Source organism: Furipterus horrens, unplaced genomic scaffold (assembly GCF_987537825.1).
Source record: "Furipterus horrens unplaced genomic scaffold, mFurHor1.1.pri manual_scaffold_6, whole genome shotgun sequence".
Taxonomy (NCBI): Eukaryota; Metazoa; Chordata; class Mammalia; order Chiroptera; family Furipteridae; genus Furipterus; species Furipterus horrens.
The window spans coordinates 42,009,088-42,031,703 of record NW_028327176.1 but is presented as its reverse complement, the minus strand read 5'-3'; the positions used below and the strand labels follow the sequence as shown (position 1 = coordinate 42,031,703).

Sequence of the window (22,616 nt, the reverse complement as noted above, 5' to 3'; positions counted from 1 at the left end):
ATACTGTAATTAGTAAAACTATCACTGTAAGAACGAAATGTGATTTCATTTCTCAAACAATAACTCCCCCAAACCACACTTTCCAATAGGACTATTGGAAGCCAAGATCAGTTTATTTAATATTCAAAGCATGAAAAAAAATGTAGGAGTAGAAAATATCAAAGAAGCGGTTTTATTACTAAGAATAGAATTCCAATATATTGTGCAAAGCACTTGTCTTTCTGATCACAAGGAATATTCTACGGGGAATAAAATACCTTTTTTAATGAATCTTCCTTCACCAGTTGATCCTAGGGAATCAGGTCTAGGTCTTTCAGGAAAATTAAGTGCTGTGACAAAGTTTTTCCATTATTAAATATAACTTGAAAAATAACATTATCAATTAAAATTTGAAAAACTGAATAAAGCAAAAAATTCCCCCAAAATCTATTTAGATATGAATAAATCCAAAACATTCTTACCACAATCCTGCCACAGTTTATGGAAAAGTAGAGTTGTTTTTTGTTTTTTTGCTTTATTGCCATAAGTATCTGGATAGAAAAAACAAAACAGAAAAGCATGTGAATGAATCATCATGCTTAAATCGTGTTTTATTCCTACATAGCAAATGCTTTAAATAAATGTACATAATATGGATTTAATAAATGTTGCAGAGTATCCTAAGCCACTGGTAAAAGATATTATTCTCTTAGTAAAAAATAGTTTGATATTCATCTTGTTTTCTTCTAACACCTATAGGTCAACAATGTCAAGTAAGCAATAAGGGCAGAAAAGGGCCAAAATGGAGACCACTCTTTGACTGGCAAGTTTGCTATTTATAAAAAGGACACAACAAAGGCCAAAAACCCTCGTCAAATATGAAACAAATTTTGGTAAGTGGTTGAGATACTCTGAAGTTATTCCAGATTCCTTTTCTAAGAAAGAGATGCAAAGAGCATACAGATCAATCAGTTAAAAAATCAGCTGAAAACTGACAGGAAAAGAAATGTAAATTACGAGGAAAACAACAACATATCTTACAAAAATGTTAGCAGGACAAATTTTAAGAAATTTATAAAACATTATCACCAAGAAGTCACACCTTTTTCGTCTGGAAGATATCTAAAATCCATAGATTCACTAACTTCCTGGTCAGAAGGTCTCCGCAACTGCATTTTCACTGTTACTGGTTCTGTTACAGCTTTGCAATATGGTGGAGTCTTGAAAACAATGGCTACTTGACGGTGTACATCAGCTTGTGAAAAGATACCTTTTGCTTCCCAATCATTCAACACAAACCGAACCTCTATATCATCTAGTGAATATGAAAGCAAAAAACTATTAATGGGAAAACAAAGTAAAGTATACCTATTAATTTAAAATGTATTCTGAATTCAATGAAACAAGCAAAAAAACCAAATACATACCTTTCTGAACTTTGTCACAGAGTAGAAATATTTCATCTCCTCCTCTGACACTTCCACAGTTCTTGTTTACACGACAAATCCTTAATTCTGCAGTATTAGGAGCACCTAAATGTGAAGAAGTTTTTAAATGGGTTGCTACCTTAATAATATATTTTCTTTCTTTTTGAAGTAGAGAATTTTAGAAACCCAACTTATAGAATAAATTTAAAAACTTTAATGTCTAAGTAAATTAAGAACACTAAATACATTAATCATCCACACCTGTCCCTTTCCTTTCTAACTGCATTATCTTACCTGGTTTAGAGTGACTTCATTTCTAGGCAATGACATGTCTTCCAATTAGATCTTGCTGCTTTTAAATTGATTCTTCCAATCCACCCTACACACTGTCATCAAATTAATCTTCTTAAACCATGACCATAATAACCCTAAGGCTATGCAATTTTCATGCACCCTATTATCTGGGCAGTAATCCAGTAACTCTCCCTGGCATTCAAAGCTCTTCATGGTAAGAACACTCTAATCTACCGTTACAACCCCATGTCCCACTATCCTTGTACAAGCAAAACATGGACAGTCATATAGCACGGGAGATAATTTATAAGAGTATGCACAAACATACACAATATGAGGGCAATTTCATAATCTTTAAAAACTATAAATATCTGTATCCTTTAATCTAACATTTCCCAACATTCTACTTCTGCAAATTTATGATAGAGATCTATTTGCATAAGATATGCAAATATAAGATATTTATTGCAGCGAAATGTGTTGAGGAAAAAGAAAAAAACCAAATGTCTTGTAATAGGGTAATGATTTAATAAAATTATGGTAAAACCACAGAAGGCACTATGCAGCTACTGAAAATAAGGGGCCTGAAAGGTAAAGAGATTCAAGATACATTGCTAAGAAGGAAAAAAAAAAAGTTAAAAAAAAAAGATCAGTGATATTTTTTTTAAGTTGCCAAAAATATACTGTGTGAATGAATGATGATGGTGATGATCATGATGATGTATCTGTATATATATGAAGAAGAAACTGGTGAAATAGGTACCTGAGGACAGTGATTATCTTTAGAGAATGAAATTAGAAGAGATTTCCTATAGGAGAATGACTCTTGTTTTTTACTTTAGGAATGTTTGAATTTTTCCTATAATAAACATAGCTATTCTAATTACCAAAATAATTTTAAAAAATTAAACCATATAAAAACAAGCTAAGGCTATAAACACAAGAATATAAAGTACTTACGGTTGTCATAAATAGGGTTCGAGACAACAGGAGGTAGAGTGATCGTCAAATTACCATGTTCATCATAGAGGAAAACTTGAAAACATAATCTCACCACATTGAGGTCGCAATCTTCAGTATCAAGCAGCTGTGGTTCAGGGACTAATTGATACATTAAAAAAAAAAAAGTAGAATATTTGCTTAGAACTCAAATCCTGCTAGGTCCTCCTCCCTGCCCAACAGATCCAATAACCTTGAGTAGCCCCCAAGTCTGCACTAACAAAAATAGAACGGTACACAATCTCAAGAATGCCTTTTATCATTAGTATATCATGTAGTCACTAACAGTATTCATTAAGTTATGACCATGGTCAGAAGTTATTATCCCAGTCATCTGGAAATTAGAGCAGAATCCCAAACTGTGACAGTATTATCAAATTTTTACAAAGATGGTTGCAGATTATATACATAACAGAGAATAGACATTCATTCATTAATTCAACAAGCATGTATTTGATCCAGTCATTGTGTTAAGAACTCTGTAAATTATCTCCTAAATTTGTACAAGGGAAACTGATTTTAACCTTGCCCCAAGTTTCACTACTAAGAAGTGGCAGAATAGGAATTCAAACACAGGTAATTGAATCCAGAGCCTAGGCTCTTAAAAACCTAACTCTGTTAGAAAATTTTAAAGATTTTATTTATTGACTTTTAGAGAGTGGGGAAGGGAGAGAGAAAGAGAGGGAAAGAAACATTGATGTGTGAGAGAAACATCAATTGGTTGCCTCTCGCATGCCCCCAACTGGGAACCTGGCCCACAACCCAGCCATGTGCCCTGACTAGGAATCAACCTGCAACCTTTTGGTTCTCAGGCAGGTGCTCAATCCACTGAACCACACAAGCCAGGGTTAGAAAAATTTACATATGTTTTGAATGAAATGACAAAAGAAATATCTACTAAAATTTAGATCAATATTTTAGGAATTAAATACCAAGAGGATTCCAGATGAGATAAGGTAGCTTAGTTTTCATAAGAAATTTTACATGCAAGTTTAGTTTTAAAAAAGGCAAACAAAATCTAAAGCAGGAAAATTTTATAGTTCTAAAAAAATATAAAAAGCCATTCTTTATGAAAGAATATAATGAATTTGTTAAATTGATAGTGGAAAAGAAATTCAGTTCCAAAGGAAAATATTACTGTCTTCTCAAAAAAACCATAAGCTATAGCAATAAATCATAAGTCATATTTTTAAAAGTGTGAAATATACATACTAATTTTATTAAAATTTTTATTTTTCTAAAAGTATTAAAATTTTAAAGACTAAATTTGAAAGCAGTTAAGACCCAAATTCTTTAGTCTTAAAGACAATAATAAAAACTACAATATAATTTTGACTATTTATATTTAAACTACATTCATAGTCACAGTAGATATAAGATTTAAAATTTCCCTATTATCGGCATTCTTAAGCCTACCATTTGAAGGAGTCCATAAGAACATATTTGTACAACTAAAAGGTCAAAATGTTATGTATAGCGAAAAATCTGCAATAAATAATTAAATATAATATTTTGAAAAATCCCGCGATACAGTGAGGCCGCAATAAGCGAACCGTGATATAGGGAGGGACTACTGTATTATGCTTCCACTTATATGAAGTTCTAGAAAAGATTAATCAATGGTGATTAATAGCAAGTTAATAGTTGACTGGGGCCAGAGGAGGGAGAGAGAACTGATTGGGAAGGGGACCAAGAAAATTTGGGGGGCAGTGGTAGTGGAAATGTTCCTTGTCTTGACTGTGGTGATGTACATGGAAGTATATATTTGGGTGGATCTAACTGTATATAAATTAGACCTCTATAAAAGTTTATTTAAATCTTAAAATGGCACATGAAAGAAAAATGAATTAATTAAACAAAGTTTAAAAACATATGGTCACATAATTGTTACATTGAAGAGAAAAAATTCTGCCTAGTTCTCCAAAAATCAATTTTATGGGATTTTCTCAATGTGTGGGAATATAGTCAGCACTGCATCAGAATTATTTTCATCTTTGCACAATGTGGTTAAAAATCATTGACCAGAAAGAATCATGACTGATACACGTTTTTACCCAAGGCAGGATTCAGTTTACAGAGAAAAACAGTGCAAAGCTTCTTTTCTACATAGCTTCGCTTCATCCTTTGAAATGGGAGAAATACATCTCTCCTAAGTCAGTGCAGCACTTGACCTATATACCTCTCGTACACACTTAAAGTTTATATATATCTTGCATGATTATCCTCTTCCACCCAGCTAGGCTAAGTTCCATGAAGGCAGAATGGGTGTCCAATACATTTTTGCATCTTCACTAAACATGGAACATAGTGGCTTATATATAATAAATATTAAACATTTTCTTAGTTAAAGTGAGTTAGTGAAAAATTAAGGAAAGGCCTGTGAACCAAACATTTAGACATTTTTATAAGTTGCTGAAGAAAACTATAAAGTAAAAATCAACAAATGGAAGTTCTGCTTTTGGTAATGGCAGGTGCCATGTCATTGGGACCAACTCTACCATGAAAACTAAAAAAGGTGGACAAAATATGAAACAAAAATCCTCTAAAGGCATCGAAGAGCTAACAAGATCATTAAGAATCATGGGGCTATGATATGGAAGAAAGGGACTGTAAGAAAAACATTGCTTTCTCTCTACTCCCCACTCACCAACACTTTTGATGTCTATGTGTTTTTTCACACATAGCATTCTCCAGCTCTCAAGACACCAACTAGGTATCCTGCAATTTAACTCAATTATGACACTACCAACTTGGGGTTAGCACAGATTCCACAAGTAAGGGCTCAGTCCCACAAGTCTGCTCCTCCCCACATACCAAAGACAACAATCCCAAGTCTAGGTTGTCATCTATGCTTCTGACTGACTGGTTACAAACAGGGGGTTCCCCAACCCACTCCTTGGGTTTGATAATTTGCTAGAATGACTCACAGAACTCAAGAAAACAAATTACATACTAGATTGTCAGTTTATTATAAAAGAAAACAACTCAGGAATAGTCAAGATAGAAAAGATGCGTAAGGAAAGGTATGCAGAAGTGACACTGAGCTTCTTCCATGCCCTCTCTGGGAATGCCACCCTCCCAGCACCTCCTCATGTTCACCAACCCAGAAGCTCTCCAAACCCCTTCAGTTAGGATTTTTATGGAGGCTTCACTTTGTATGTATGACTGATTAAGTCATTAGGAACTGGTTATTAATTCAACCTCCATTTCCTCCCCTTTCCAGAGGTAAAGGGACAAGGTTGAATGGTCCAACTCTAATAACATTACTGACTGGCTCCTCCAGCAACCAGAGTTCCCTACTTTTAGGGGTTTTCCAAGTCACCTCATTAACATAAACTAGATGTGACTGAAAGGAACCTGTTATGAAAACAAAAGATACTCTTTTTGCCTCTTTTACTCTTACCATTTAGCAAATTCCAAGGGTTTTAGGAGCTTTGTGCCAGGAATGGGGATAATAACCAAATATACTGTAAAACCACAGTATCACAGAAATGCAGTGAGATAAGTTCAGAACAAGAGGGCTTTTTTTTTTCAGATATAGCCTGCCAACTTTGTAAGAAGTGGCTAAGATGATAAGTTGAGATAAGCTCTCAATAAACTATAATGCAAAGATAAGAGTTTAGGGTCTGCCAGGGATGGCAAATCTGATAACAGTCCAATGCTTTGATTGGAATGCCTGGAGGAGTTATACCCTAGAAGTAAGGGTAAACTAGAAAGAGACCAGAGACTCACAGGATGAAGGCCCAGCTTCAAATATCCCAAGTCACTCACTGATTTTAGGTGACCTGGGATTGCTAGTGTGCCCACCGATCTCCACAAGAAAGTCTTCTGAAGGAAGATAACAACATCCTAGGACTAAAATCTCCACAATCTTTCATATACAATGACTGACATTCTATCTTAAATAACCAGATATATGAGGAGACAAACTAAAGTAATTTTTAAAAAATGGTATTCTGGTCAAGATGGTGGTATAGGTAAATGCAGTGCTCAAATCCTCTCACAACCACATCAAAGTTACAACTAAACTACAGAACAACCATCATTCAGAAATATAGCTGAACAGAAGTCCCATAACAAAGGATGTAAAAAAGAATCCACATTGAGACTGGTGGGAGGGGTGGAGACAACAGAACAGGCTGGTCCCACACCCACATGTAGCGGATAAAAATCAGGAGGGCTATCTTGGCTATGGAGATCCTACATGAGGAGCAAGGGGTCCAAACCCAACACCAGGCCCCTGGTCCAGGGATCCAGTGTCAGGAACAGAAGTGCCCTTAACTTCTGACTGTGAAAATCAGCGGGAATTGTGGCTAAGTGAGATGGAAGGCATCTGGAGTCCCAGATGTTCTTCTTAAAGGACCCACACACAAACTTACTCAGACTCATTTGCCCCAAGCTCCAGCGCTGGGGCAGCAGCTCGAAAGGCAGTAAGGACATATGGGGAGGAACTGAATTGTTGGCATTAGGGTGACGGGTGGAAGGGCAGCTTTCTCCCAGACAGAAGTGCTGGCAGAGGCCATGTTCCTTTTCTGAGGCCTCCCCACACGGAGCTGAAAGGTGGATATCATATCTGAGTCTCTATCAGCCTAGCTAACACTATTGGCCCTGTCCTGGTGATTACCTGATACCCTATTCTACCCAACCTTCTGACCCACCAGAACTGTTTCCGATGGCTTTTCAATAGGAATGGCCTGTCTTGGCTCATCCTTCCAGCTTTTCAAAAATCTCTCCAACAAGCAGCATTTGACCTTGGGGTACACTGTACCTCTGACTAAGTGGCCCCAGGACTAGCAATAGCTGGTTTGCAGCTTGGCCTCTCCTGGGCACCTCCAAGCCCAGCACAAGTAGTGGCCATCTGTAGGTCACTTTCTATCTCATGCCAGGTGGCACCTGGCAGGGCACAAGTGGTAGCTGACCGTGGCCTACACCTCCTGGGAGGGCCCAGAGCCAGTGCACACAGTGGACAGCTTCAGACAACATCAAAGCAGCACCCAACCACCTCCAAAAGTGACACACTCAAGTGGCAGACTCAGTGGGCATCAGAGCCCTGCCAAAGTGTGTCCTGATCTGTCAGGTGGGCCCCTTGACAGCAGATCCACCACAGCAGCTGCAACCAGTCATCGCAGCTGACTTATCTGGGGGTTAATCCCTACCACTGACATGCCAACAGCAATCACGGCTCAACTACAACAAATGTTGGGGGGCACCTGGAGTGGCCAGCTCAGGTGGTTGAGGAGGCTGTGCCACTAGACCCTACAGCACAAATACTACATAATGCCACTCTCAAAAGCCCAGGAGACAAAGCAGCTCTACCTAATACAGAGAAACAAACACAGGGAGGTGGCCACAATGAGAAGACAAAGAAACATGTCCCAATTGAAAGAACAGAACAAAACTCCAGTAAAGAGCTAAACAAAATGAAGACAAGCAATCTACCAGATCCAAAGTTCAAAACACTGGTTATAAGGATGCACAGTGAACTTAGGGGAAGAATAGATGAACTTAGTAAGAACACCAACAAAGAGGGAACATAAAGAGATAAAAAACATAAAAACAAACCATTCAGAAATGAAGAATACACTAACTGAAATGAAGAATACATTATGGGGAATCACCAGTGGAGCAGATGAAGCAGAGGATCAAATCAGAGATTTGGATACAAGGAAGCAGAAAACATCCAAAAAGAACAGCAAAAGAAGAAAAAAAAATCCAAAGAATGAGGATAGTTTAAGGGGTCTCTTGGAGAACATCAAGTGTACCAACATTTGCATCATAGGAATGCCAGAAGAAGAGAGAAAGCAAGGAACTGAAAACCTATTTAGAGAAATAATGATGGGAAACTTTCCTAACCTAGTGAAGGAAACAGACATACAAGTTCAGGAAGCTCAGAGAGTCCCAAATAAGATGAACCCAAAAAGGCCTGCTCCAAGACACATAATAAAAATGCCAAAGGTTAAAGACAAAGAGAATCTTAAAAGCAAGAGAAAAGCAGTTACTTACAAGGGAAGTCCCATAAAACTGTCAGCTGATTTCTCAACAGAAACTTTGCAGGCCAGAAGGGTTTGGCACAAAATATTCAATGTGATGAAAAGCAAAGACCTAAAACTGAGATTACTCTACCCAGCAGAGCTATCATTTACAATTAAAGGACAGATAGTTTCCCAGACAAGAAAAAGCTAAAGGAGTTCATCTCCACCAAACAAGTATTGCAAGAAATGTTAAAAGGTCTTCTTTAAGATGGGAGGGTGGCTGGGGGGATGGGTGATAAGTTGAAGGGATTAAGAAGTACAAATTGGTAGTTACAGAATAGTCATGGGAATGTAAAGGACAACATAGGGAATATAGTCAGTAATATTGTAATAACTATGTATAATGTCCAGAGAAGGAAAACTCTGACTCCAAAAAACCTCCGCTGCCTTGCGGCATACCTCTTCAGGGGAAAGGCTAAGGGAGTAAACCCCGACAGAAAATCCGGAGCCGGAGTCCCTAAGGCGGTTTGACATTGTAGTCAACACCGGCAACTCCTGCGGCGCACCTGAAACCAAGCTGTATTGACTCCGTCTTTCCCTTGGACCCTTCAGCTGCGAAGAGAGGGGGGGTCTGCTGCATGGGCAACAGCAGACCCTCCATATCACCCTGCCCAGGCTCTGTAGCTTCAGCTTCACTGGAGAGGACACTCCAGCGTCATCGCAAGATGTCGATTCAACACGGGAGGAGACAGATACCGTGTCACTCCCGAGTCGGACTGCACAACCATTCTCAGTGGTGCAGATAGACTCTTAAGAAGCTACACCATCGTCTCTCCGGACGGACGGCTGCCGACGACGACGACGATGTATAATGTCAGATGGGTACAATATTTAAATGGGTGATAACTTAGGAAGTTATATAATGCCTAATCACTGGGTTGTACACCTGAAACTAATGTTATATCCAACTGCAATTAAAAAATAAAAAATTGAAAAAGAAAAAGAACAGATTATAAAGGGTCCAAATAATGAAGTTTTCAGACACAATTTAAAGTAACTATACTTAATGTATGCAAGGAGTTAATTTAGAAGATTCAGAGTTTAGTAGAGAACTTGAAGCTACTAGAAAAGGAACCAAACAAATTCTAGAAATAAAAAAAAAAACCCAATGAATTAAAATTAAAAACATAAGATTTACCAATATCAAATTTAACAACTGTTTCATAAAAACAATTGTGTCTTATTTATCTACAACCCAGACTAAAATCTAGTTACCAATATTTTCTACATTAAGTGTTGATTCTCTAGGAGAGTTTGAAGGGGTAAAGGGATAGAGGAAAAAAGAAAAAAAGAGAAGGAACTCATTGATACAGACAATAATGTGGTGATTGTTGGGGAGGAAGGAGAAGGGTAGAGGTAGAAGAGGGAACAGGGAGAATAAATAAAATAAAATAAAATAAAATTTTCATTTACAAACACTGAAAGAAAAGAAGTGTTGATTTACATTAAAGTCTTCAATCCATTTTCAACTGATTTTGTATATGGCAAGAATAGAGAATCCAACCTAAATAAATAATCATTTTTTTCCAGTTTCGTTTCACTTGATGTGACATGCTACCTCTGTCACGTACTAAAGTCTCATAGTTTCTTAGGTCTATTTGGGACTCTCAATTCTACTCCATTGGTCAATCTGTCTATTGTTACCCCAGTGCTACACTGCCTTAATTGGTACTTTCTTTATAATAAATTCTACTATCCGATAGGTTCAGTTTCTCATTGGTATTCCTCCTCTATAGAGTATCCTCCTCCTTCTGTTCAGAATCATCTTATATTTAATGGAAAATCTTGTTAGGAGTTTGTTTGGAATTGCATTGAATCTGTATATCAATTTTTGGGGGAAATGCCATCTTTGTAATATTGATATTGATATTAGAAAATATGATACACCTCTCATAAAGAAGAGCAATGGAAGACAGGTAGGAGCTACATGTGGAAGACTGAATTCAGGGCCATTTAGTTTTTAAACTATTTAAGGAGCCATTGCAACTTTTTAATTACAATAATATGCAAGAGCACTGTTCTAAGCAGATTATTCTAATAGGAGGAAAAACTACTACAACTCAACTTATGAGATGATTAAGTTCCTAAACTGGAGAGATAACAAAAGGATTAGGGGAAGGAATAAATTTTTTTTTTTTAAAAAGAAACAACTAGAGCCCTGGCTGCTGTGGCTCAGTGGATTGAGCGTTGGCCTGCAAACCAAGTGTCACTGGTTTGATTCCCAGTCAGGGCACATGACTAGGTTGCACGCCAGGTACCCGGTTAGGGGCACATGAGAGGCAACTACACACTGATGTTCCTCTCCCTCTCTTTCTCCTTTCCCCTTTCTCTAAAAACAGATAAATAAAATAAAAATAAAATAAAATAAAGTAACCTTGTTAAAAAATTAATTTTTTTAAAAAAAGAAAGAAACAACTAAACAACAACAAAAAAACAGAAAATACTGTGAAGGATCAATTGGCAGGACTGTTCTTTCCCCAAATCTTTATTCATCTAGGCAGCATGGGAGAGAGAAGATCATGAGCCTGGGAGCCAGGCTACCTGGGTTGAAATCCTAGCTCCATGACTTACCAGCTATAATACCTTTTGCAAATTACTTAAGTTTTCTATGTTTTCATTTCCTTGTTTATAAAATAAACATAGTAATAGTACTTAACTCATAAGCTGTTATAAGAAATAAATGGGGTAAAATATGTAAAGCACTTATTATGTATTAGGAACTATTCTAAGTGCTATATGAGTGTTTGTAATTAACTCCATGCCTGGTTCTGGATTAGTAAAATATACAACACTACCCACTCCAAACCCAAAACCTTCCACAGATGGCCCATCAGCCTTATGACTCCTGACTAAAGTCAGAAGATCTGGACTTGAATTCATGCTGTGCCACTTGCACGTGCTACACAACTTGGGAAACTTACATAACCAAAGTTTTGGTTTCTTCTGTGAAGCAGTATTGTTAATTATTAAATAAGATAGTGAAAATAAAGCACTTAACATTTATTCCTTGATAATACAAAAAAGTACTTAATGGTAGCTATTATTTATAATCTCCTTGTTTTATACTAAATTATCACTGTTTTATATTGCATCTAGATTTAGATGGCCTCTTTAAAGATTTGGCCTTCTACTTCAGTAATGAATCAAAATTTTAAATGAACATACTCTTGACCTAAATTTCTGAAAATTCATCCTAAGGAAGTATTACACAAGAGTCCAAAGCATATATTTAAGGGAGCTTTTTTTAATAAAATGAAAATAACCTAAATGTTCATTAATAATGTCTACATAGGCTACCAAAACAACAGAATACTCTGTTAAAAAGTAAAATAGATTTATAAGTTCTAACATGGAAGGATATTTAAGATATATTCCTGAGTGGTAAAAAAAAAAAAAATAGAACAGGAAATCAACATATTTAAAAATGTTTATATACAGCTATGCAAATATAAAGGAAATTCTAGAAAAATATACATCAAACTTAAGAGAAATATTCTCTGGAGAGTTAAGATTGACAGGGAAGGAGATTTTTGCTTTCCATATTATACTAACTAGTATGAAAAACAGAGACCTAAAGAAAATACAGACCTTATGGTTCATAAAAATATAGTACTTGTCTACAAGCATATTCTATAAATTATAATCATATACTTTAAATTATTATGTTTTCATCCAGGAAAAACACAAATGAACAAAACAAGATGTTTTAAATATGGCAAAGAAATCTATTATTTGAAAAAATTTTAAAATGTTCAATCCCTGAATTATGTATATTTAAGTAGCTGCAGAAGGGGGCTACTGTAATGTAGAAAGTTAGCATTTAATGTGGTATCATGTATCTATTCAAACAGTATACAGTGATTAAAGTCCAGTAAATAGTAAATATCTAGCCATGTACATAATTATGCTATGAAAATACTTTATATAGTTTCTATTATTTCTATATTTCTTCCACTTTGGGATTTAAGAATCACTAAATATATATGCCTTTGAGTTAAATGCATTCCAGTATCTCTTCACAGTGCCTGTTCAACATTCAGAAAGGGGGAGTGTACTGCCTGCTAAACTGGCAAGGAAAGGTCACAGTCAAAGAGAATCAGAACATTTTTAAGAGGCTCTGGAGACATTTGTTGTTGAGACAGTGCACCAATGGCAAGGAATGACATTTTGTGGACAAGCTAAATTAGCATTCAAGAGCAAGGCTCCTGGCTTCAGGTTTAAGATGATGCAGTAGGAAGATGCTGAGCTCACCTTCTCTCATTGACACTAAAACCACAATTACATTTAGAATAGTTATCTCTGTGAACGACCTTAAGACTAGCAGAAAATATTTTCTACAGTTACAGATATAAAGAAAAAGCCAAACTGAGACAGGCAGAAGAAGCAGACAATCTAGTCAGGACCCATCCTACTCCCCATTCCCCATGCAGTGACCCACAAGTGGGAGGGATATCACAACAGTAGAGGTGCCTCCTCCCAATTGCCAAAGAGCAGGGAGTCCGAGCTCCAGCCTGGGGAACCTAAACCCGTAACATCAGTCTTTGAAAACCAGTGGGGCTTACTCTGGGAAAGCCAAAGGGCTCTAGGAACCAATGCTGCACCCTTTCTGAGTTCCAGTTCAGAGGCAGCAGTTTGAAAATCACCTGAATTATATGTGAAAGTGATACACTGATTAATTTTAGGGTGTGTGCTAGTGGAACATGTATTTGTTGGAACTCTCTCCTGAGTAAAAAGTGCTGGTGGGTGACAATTTTTCTTTCTTTATTCTTCTACCAAGCTGGTCTGACACTGGCAAGTGCCATTTCTGACACTCCATTAACCTTGTTAACATTATTCATCCCACCCTGATGTTTTCCTGAGGACTTACCCAGGGTGGCATCCCCCGAGAGCATCTCCTTCCCTGCTATACCTGGTGGGCAGCCTCTGTCAGCAAGAGCAAACAGCAGTGCGTCTGCAACAGCATGGCTTGGCCTCAGAGCTGGGCACACCAAAGGCATGCCCTGCACACCAGTGAGTCTGCAACAGTTGTGGCCAAGTAACCAGCCTTGCCTGCCAGTGTGTCCTTAGCAGTTGTGGCCCAACCACAACAGGAGGCCACACCAGTCCACATAGGGAACACCTGTGAAGCACCTGGCTCTGGTGACAAGGGGGTTTATCCATCAGTGGGCTGCACAGGACACCTTCTAAACAAGGCCACTTTTTCAAGATCAGGAAATGTAGCTGATCTACCTAATATGCAGAAACAAACAGGCAAAACAAGGAGACAAAAGAATATGTTCCAAACAAAAAACAGGACAAAACCCCAGAAAAAGAACTAAATGAGATGGAGGTTAGCTGTTTATTAAAAATAAGAATTCAAAGAAATGGTCATAAAGATGCTAATCAAACTCTGCAGACAAGTGGATAAACTCAGTGAGAACTTTAAAAAATTAGATAAAAATTGTAAAAAGAAAAGAAAAAGACCTATCAGACCTGAAGAATATAACAACTGAAATGGAAAAAAAAACAAAACAAAAACTAGAGGGACTCAACAGCCAATCAGATGACACAGAGAATGGATCAGTGGTAAGGAATACAGGTCAGTGGAAATTACTCAACTGGAAGATGAAAAAGAAAAAAGAATTTAAAAGGATGAAGATAGTATAAGGGGCCTCTGGGATAATATCAAGTATACTAACATTCATAGGGTTCCCAGCAGGAGAAGAGAGAAAGGAACAAGAAACCTAATTGAAGAAATAATGGTTAAAAACTTCCCTAGCCTGGTGAAGGAAACATATCCAAGTTCAGAAAGCACAGTGAGTGTCAAACAAGATGAACCCAAAGAGACCCATGTCAAGACACATAATAATTAAAATGTTAAAATTTAAAAGAATCTTAAAAGCAGCAAGAGAAAAACAACTAGATACATACAAGGAAATGCCCATAAGACTATCAGCTTATCTTTTACAGAAACTTTGCAGGCCAGAAGGGAGTGGCAGGATATATTCAAAGGAATATATCTGAACAAAGGGAAAAACCTACAACCAAGAATACCTTATAAGGTTATCATTCAGAGGTAAAGGACATATAAAGATACAAAGAGTTTTCCAGACAAACAAAAGTGAAAGGAGTTCATCACCACTAAACCAGCTTTACAAGAAATGTCAAAGGGAATTCTTTAAGTGGAAAAGAAAAGGCCAAAGCTAGAAATAAGAAAATATCTGAAAGAAAAAATACCTCACTAGTTATTAAAAGGAAATATATAGTAAAAATATTAGACTAACCACTTATAAAACTAGTATGAAGAAAATTACAATGGCAATAAGTACGTACCTATGAATAATTACTTTAAATGTGAATGGACTAAGTGCTCCATTCAAAAGACATAGGGTATCTGAGTAGATTAAAAAAAAAAAAAGACCTGACTTCCAGTCAAGATGGAAGCATAGGTAGACATGCTTCACCTCCTCCTGCAACCATAGAAAGAATTACAACCAGATCTCAAAAGGAAATAACAATAGAGCTATGTGGAAGTCTGACAACCAAGGATTTAAAGAAGCCACATTCATCCAGATTGGTAGGAGGGTTAGAAACTCAGAGGTGAGTGGGGAGGCAATGTGGCTTGGACAAGCCACGGCAGCACTGGAACAGAGGATCCCACATTCACGTGTGATGGATAAAAATCGGGAGGGATACTCTGGGAGCAAGAGATTTCAGCCCCAGGCTGGACCTCATGGCCCAAGGTTCTAGCACTGGAAAGATAACCCCATATTACCTCTGGCTGTAAAAACCAGTGGGGTCTAGCGTGGTAGAAGACACTGCCGCTTAAAGGGCCCGCATAGTCTTAGAACGTACGCAAACCCCAGGGCAGCAACTAGAAGGGCTCCAATTGCAAACTGGAAGTGAGTGTAGTGACTTGTAACAGGGTGAGTGCTGGAAAAATCGCCAGAAGCCAGGCAGTAGCACTGTCCCCTCTCTGTCCCCACAACAGAGAGCCACAAAGCAGTGGAGCGGATGGCCCTGCCTTGGCGATTACCCAAGGCTCTACCCTACACAATTTACAGGTGCCTTTATTACATAGGCCACACTAAGGGAGTAAAAGCAGCTCTACCTAATACACAGAAGCAAACATAGGGAGGCTGCCAAATTGAGGAGGCAAAGAAATATGGCCCCAATGAAAGAACAGGACAAAACCCCAGAAAAATAACTAAATGAAATGGAGAGAGCCAACCTATTAGGCGCAGAGTTCAAAAGTGGTGATGAGGATGCTCATAGAACTCACAGAGTGCAGCAAAAAAATAAAGTATGAAATGAAGGTTACACAAAGTGAAATAAAGAAAAATATACAGGGAACCAGCAGTAAAGGGAAGGAAGCCAGGATTCGAAATCAACAATTTGGAACAAAAGGAGAAATAAAACATTCAACCAGAAGAGAAAGAAGAAACCAGAATACAAAAAAATGAAGAGAGGCTTAGGAACCTCTGGGGCAACTTTAAACATACCAACATCAGAATCATAGGAGAAGAGGAAGAGCAAGAAATTGAAAACTTATTTGAAAAAATAATGAAAGAAAACTTCCCTAATTTGGCAAAGGTAATAGATATACAAGTCCAGGAAGCACAGAGAGTCCCAAATAAACTAGACCCAAGGAGGACCACACCAAGACACATCATAATTAAAGTGCCAAAAGTTTCAAGATAAAGAGAGAATCTTAAAAGCAGCAAGAGAAAAGCAGAGTTTTACCTACAAAGGGGTGCCTGTAAAATTATCAGCAGATTTCTCAAAAGAAACTTTGCAGGCAAGAAGGGCCTGGCAAGAAGTATTCAAAGTGATGAAAAGCAAGGACCTACAACCTAGATTACTCTATCTAGCAAGCTATCATTTAGAATGGAAGGGCAGATGAAGTGCTTCCCAGACAAGGTAAAGCTAAAGGAGTTCATCATCACCAAGCCATTATTACATGAAATGTTAAAGGGACTTATTTAAGAAAAAGTAAAAGGTCAAAACTACAAAGATTAAAATAACATACACACAACTATCAACAACTGAATCTAAAAAAACAAAAACAAAAAACAAAAAACAAACTAAGCAAACAACCAGAACAGGAACAGAATCATAGGTATGGAGATCATCTGGAGGGTTATCAGCTGGGAGGGGGAAGGGGGAGAAATGGGAAAATGGTGGTAGGGATTAAGAAGCATAATTGGTAGGTACAAAATAGACAGGTTGATGTTAAGAATAGTAACAGGGGTGAAGTCAAAGAACTTATATGCGTGATTCATGGACATGAACTAAGGGGGGTGGGCAAATGGGCAGAGGTGAGCAAAGATAAAAGAAATTGGGACAACTGTAGTATCATAATCAATAAAATACACTAAAAAGAGAAAAAAATGGAAACAAAACAAAAAGCTGGGGTAGCATTACTTATTATACCAGACAAAACAGACTTAATGACAAAAGTTATAACAAGAGACAAAGAAGGATCCAACAATTCCACTTTTGGGCATTTATCCAAAGAAAATGAAAACACTAATTTGCAAAGATATATGCACCACTATGCTCAATGCAGCATTATTTACAATAATGGAAGCAACCTAGGTGGCCATCAATAGGTGAACAGATAATGAAGATGCAGCATACATATATAATGGAGTATGACTCAGCCACAAAAAAGAACAAAATCTTGCTATTTGTTATGCAAAGTAAGTAAGTCAGAGAAAGACAAATACTGCATCATTTCACTTATCTGTGGAATGAAAAAAACTGAAATAATGAACAAACAAAACAAAACAGACCTGTAGATATAGAGAACCAACTGATAGTTGCCAGAGGGTTGGGTGGTGGGGCTGATGGGAAACAAGGTGAAGGGGATTAAGAGATACTAATTTATAGTTATAACTAACTCACAGGAATGTAAGTACAGCACAGCAAATACAGTCAATAATATCTCAATAACTTTGCATGGTGACAGATGGTTACTAGACTTCTTGTAGTGATCACTTCATACAGTATATAAATGTCAAATCACTATGTTGTACACCTGAAACTAATATAATATTGTATGTCAATAATACTTCAATTAAAAAGAGCTTTACATTCCAGAATGTAAAAAAGAACATTTCTGAGCTTTTCTTAAAGAAGAATGGCATTTTCCACTGATATAAGAAAGTATAAGAATTTTTTTTCAACACTGTGATATATTTTTAATTACTGGTACTTCATTACTTAGACACAGGTCTAAGCCAACAAGTAGAAAAGTGAGCATAGAACTTAAGATAGCTTTTAAAACATAGGTTTCAAATACAAATAGAAATCACTTACACAAATAAGTCAATATTAAAGTAATAGAAATGATTATATAAAACATACTTACCATTGAAAGGATTGATTCCTGCCTTTATTCTCGAAATAATAGCTTCTTTTACTTCTTTTTTCTTTACACATCGAATACCCAAATTTTGAAAACTAGAAGGAAAACAGAACTTTCAAACTGAATTATAGTTAAACACATAAATACAAAAGAATACTGCAAGTATCAAGCATATATCCAACAGTGAAGAGGCACCATACTCTCAGATGGAGATAGTAAAGCATGTTATAAACTTCCAATTGCTATGATAAAGATGTGAGGGTAAAAAAAGTGGGGTTATATTTCTAAGAGAACTGTTAAAAGAAAAATAATATATACTATATAGTTTTTGCATATAGTATTTTACAATTACACTTTACTAATATGTCTCTGCCAAATATACCAAAGTAGACGAGGATTAACAGAAAATGACACCAAAAAGCCAAATTCACTTCTAAACAAATTCATTATCAAATCACTAACATCTGTATATCTGATAACGTAAAGCAAAAGTTGTAAAAAGAAGCCCACAGGCTGAAGCCCACAGGTGTCTTTTGTTGAGCCCATAAAAGTGTTGTCTACATTTAAAAAAATGTTCACAATCAGGTAATTGCATATAAATGTCTGGATTTCTTGCTTTCTGAACATTTTAAAGGTCTGGCAACAGTAGGCTGGTACAGAACTACCTAGCTGGAGCTGTGGCAGGGCTCTCCAGTTTGCTCTGGTACCTGCTAGTGCTCTCAACCTTGACCCACTCCATTCTACAGACATCTGATACTTGAACCCTGGCTTCACAGCTAGTAGCAGTGGAATGAATTTTATGCCATAATATATGAAGTTACAATAATCACTCATCATAAGAAAGCACTGAAATGTGTTTAATTATAAAGATGTTTGATACTAACAATAATATTTAACAAAAGTTTAGAATGTCATTTATGGAAAACTTCTCAATAGCTACAAATATTACTAATTTGCATGTATACTACAGATGATGGTTGGGGGAACTCCCCTACCACCAGTAGTCATACTTCTTCCCACATGGAAAAACCATGACATCATTGAAGTTGGGTGGGTGTGAATAAGGAAGCAAAAACGATTATAATAACATTACTGTTTGTTCGAACTTCACATGGCACTTTGCAACAGGAGGCTGCCTGCCCTATATGCCCACTCCATGCTCAGGCTGCTGCATATTTACGCTCTTCACATTCACCACACTTGTGATTTTGTTATCACCTAAAATATCCTTGACATTTCCTTCCTCTGCCGTCAATGATTAAAAAAATGAATCTTAAATTCATAATCCTTTCTTGAAACCCCGAAACCCAATCCTATTCCTCAAAAGTATTCCACTTCTTTGAAAGATTATTAACTTGGTTCTCACTTTGTCTTTGACAAAAGATTTTAAAGAATCCTCCATCTTAATATATTTATACACTACTTGATTTAGTTTCATCTGAATCATATTTGACTGCTATTCACAGAATATTAGAAGTAGTAAAGATTTCTGAAATGCTGACATGAAGAAACCAAAGATCATAGAGATTACTTGAATGAATGATTCATTGATTCATAGTCATTCAACAAGCTTTGGGGTTCCTACCACATACCAAAAACTCTGAAAGTAATGGGGATACAGAAATCTTCTCCTCATGTGGCTCACAGTCTAGCGCAGGGGATGGCCAAATATGGTCCATGGACCGAATTTGGCCTACCACCTGTTTTTAAGAAAAACTGTGCTGTAACACAATGAAATGGCTTTGTTTATGTATGTCTATGTGTGCGTTCATGTTGCAACACAGGCCACATGGCCTGCAAAGCCTAAAATATTTACTATCTGGCCCTTTACAGAAAAAAAAAATTGCTAACCTTTAGACTACTGAAGCAGATAAACATTAAGCAATCATACACACACACACACACACACACACAAATGCTAAACTGAAACCATGACAATTTTTATAAAGGAAACGTACATGATGCCATGGGAGCCCTGTGATGGCAACAAACTGATCAATTCAGAGAGGGCAGACAGACTTCTTGTAGGAAGTGATACTTATTATGAACATAAGTGAACTAGGGGAAGAGGAGAGTAAAGAGACTTTAGGCAGAAGGAAAAGAGCATGCAAAGGACCCTACAGAAGAGAATTGCGAGCATAGGAAACAGGCGTATCAAGATCAAGGAGAACACAGTATAACAGAAGGCTAGAAATATAAGTGGGTCACGTGGGTTTTATAAGGAATGTTGTCCTAATTTCCATTAACATGTTTTAAGCAGAGAGGTGACCATGAGATTTGTATTTGAAAAGACTACACTGTATAAATAAATAAATTTAATTTTTAAAAAGATCTTGGCTAAACTGCAGGACATAATGGGAAAGAAGAGACACAAAAAGAATTGACATGAGAAGACCAGTCAGAAGGCTATTCTTTACAGTCCTCATTTAGACCACAGTAATAGTAGTGTGGTAGTGATAGAGAGCACTGAGATAAATGGATTGACTCAGAACTATTTAGGAGACACCTGTTAGTAAATTCAACATGTGCATCTGTGTGAGTGGTAGTCCAAAAATTTAACTGCCTGAAGGATTAAGAAGAAACAGCCAGAAAAGTAGGAAAACAGGAGAGTTTTCTCACAGAAATCAAGAAATCAGAATGTTTGGGAAGGAGTGATCTACAGTGTAAAATGCTGCTGGGAGGTCAAATAATATAAATAGGAAATATTTCTTGCCAAGTTTGTATTACTAGATATTTTATGCTTTGTGTTTTTATTGTAAGAAAAACATTTTAAAGTATATTTTCTAAATGGTTACTACTAATACATAAGGAGGCAACTATTGTTTTTTCCTGTTGAAATTAGTTCCACTTTTCCCTAAACTTAATACATGTTTAGCACAAAGAAATGACTTATAGTCCTAAGTGATGTGGCTCAGTGGGCTGGGCAATGTCCCACAAACCAAAAGGTTGCTGGTTCGATTCCCGGTCAGGGCACAAGCCTGGGTTTTGTGGGCCTGGTTCTGGTTGTAGGCATGTAAGAGGAAACTGATCGATGTTTCTCTTGCTCTCTAGTGATCTCCCTTCCCCCTCTCTAAAAATAAATAAAATCTTTTAAAAAATGAATTATAAAGTAAAAACAAGTTAAAAGAAAAACATGAAATCCCACAATCCTATCTACCCACAGACAACTATTATTAATCCCTTAGAGTATTTACTATCATGGGTATGTACACATTTATTTTAAACCAAAAGATTATTAATCACATACTGTTCTAAACCTATTCACCCCACATTGTAAATATCTTTCTATAGAAAGACATATTTGTAATGTTATTTTTAAGGCTACATAGGAGTACATTGTATAGATATACCAGTTTATTTACCAAATCTCCCTTTGTTTATCATCTGGGTTACTTCTAACTTTTTGTCATTACAAACAGAACTGCATTGAATATTACCATAGTTAAGTGTCTGAACATGTTTAACAAATTGTTTCCTGAGGATAAATTCCCAGTTCAAGAGACATTCATATTTTTCAGATTTCTGCTATGTACCTGTTAAACTGACTACCAGAAAGGTTTGATGAATTTATTTTCTCATCAACATAACGAATGGACCCATCTTCTGGCAGCCTCACCTTACCTGTCCTTTTCTAAATAATAGTTCCAGTTTTCCAGTTGACTTTTTCACATCTGGCAATTTTAAGATTAACTATTAAATGAAGAGCTAGAGTAAAAATTTATGGAAAACAACTTTTCATAAGTTATTAAAACTAAAAAGAAACCACACCATAAAATATTCTATTCTATATACTTACTTTAGGTAACAATAAAGACATTCCTGCTACTATCATGAGCTATATCTATTAAACAGAATAAACGGGTACTTCTAATGCAAATGGTAAGAAAATTTAAATGTACCTGCTAGTAAACAGAAGTAGAATGAGAATTAGTTTATTCTGCTAAAAAATATCAGAAGTACATGGATAGGAAACAGAGTATCCTATGCTTATCTGATACCTAAAGATGTATACTTACAATAAAGGCCTCCGTTCTTGTCCAAATTCTGCTTCATAGTAGCCATCTCTGCAGTCTTTTCCCACTAAATCATGAGGATGAGGTTTAAATGGTTCATTCTTTGTTACTAATGTAATTCTCACTTTTCCTTTTCCATAATAGTTCATAATCTGAAAAAGGGGGATATACAATAGATGATCCATAAATATTTCTCATTAAGAAATGATCTAATTAATGAGAATTAAATTCATATAAGGTAGTTAGCACCAGATAAATAAAAGTCCAATTGGCTGGCAGCTGCACTTTAGATGAAACAGCCCAGAGAATACCAGCAGGGAAGAATATGCCAAGGAACTTGGCATATTAATTTCAGTTGGTCATATCATCTGTTTCTGCTTATTTTCCTTTTAAAAACAAGTAAAATTATACCAAAACATTATCACAGAGCATGAGAAAATATTTAGATGTTAAGTCACTGAATGCCATGCTCTTAAGATTCATTGTCATACCATAAACATCCTTTCAAATTATATATTTAAGC

At 36.5% G+C, this 22,616-nt stretch overlaps 1 protein-coding gene across 1 annotated transcript in view; it reads right to left on the bottom strand.

Moving 5' to 3' along the window:
- REL (REL proto-oncogene, NF-kB subunit) overlaps positions 1-22,616 on the bottom strand; it is a 43,653-nt gene that overhangs the window by 8,218 nt on the left and 12,819 nt on the right. Inside the window, exons 3-9 of the mRNA XM_090281344.1 lie at positions 22,097-22,245; positions 18,084-18,175; positions 2,661-2,801; positions 1,407-1,511; positions 1,082-1,294; positions 462-530; positions 258-329 (exon numbers count right to left, since the gene is read on the bottom strand). Coding sequence (XP_090137470.1) covers positions 258-329; positions 462-530; positions 1,082-1,294; positions 1,407-1,511; positions 2,661-2,801; positions 18,084-18,175; positions 22,097-22,245 — 841 coding nt within the window. The remainder of the gene's footprint in view (positions 1-257; positions 330-461; positions 531-1,081; positions 1,295-1,406; positions 1,512-2,660; positions 2,802-18,083; positions 18,176-22,096; positions 22,246-22,616) is intronic.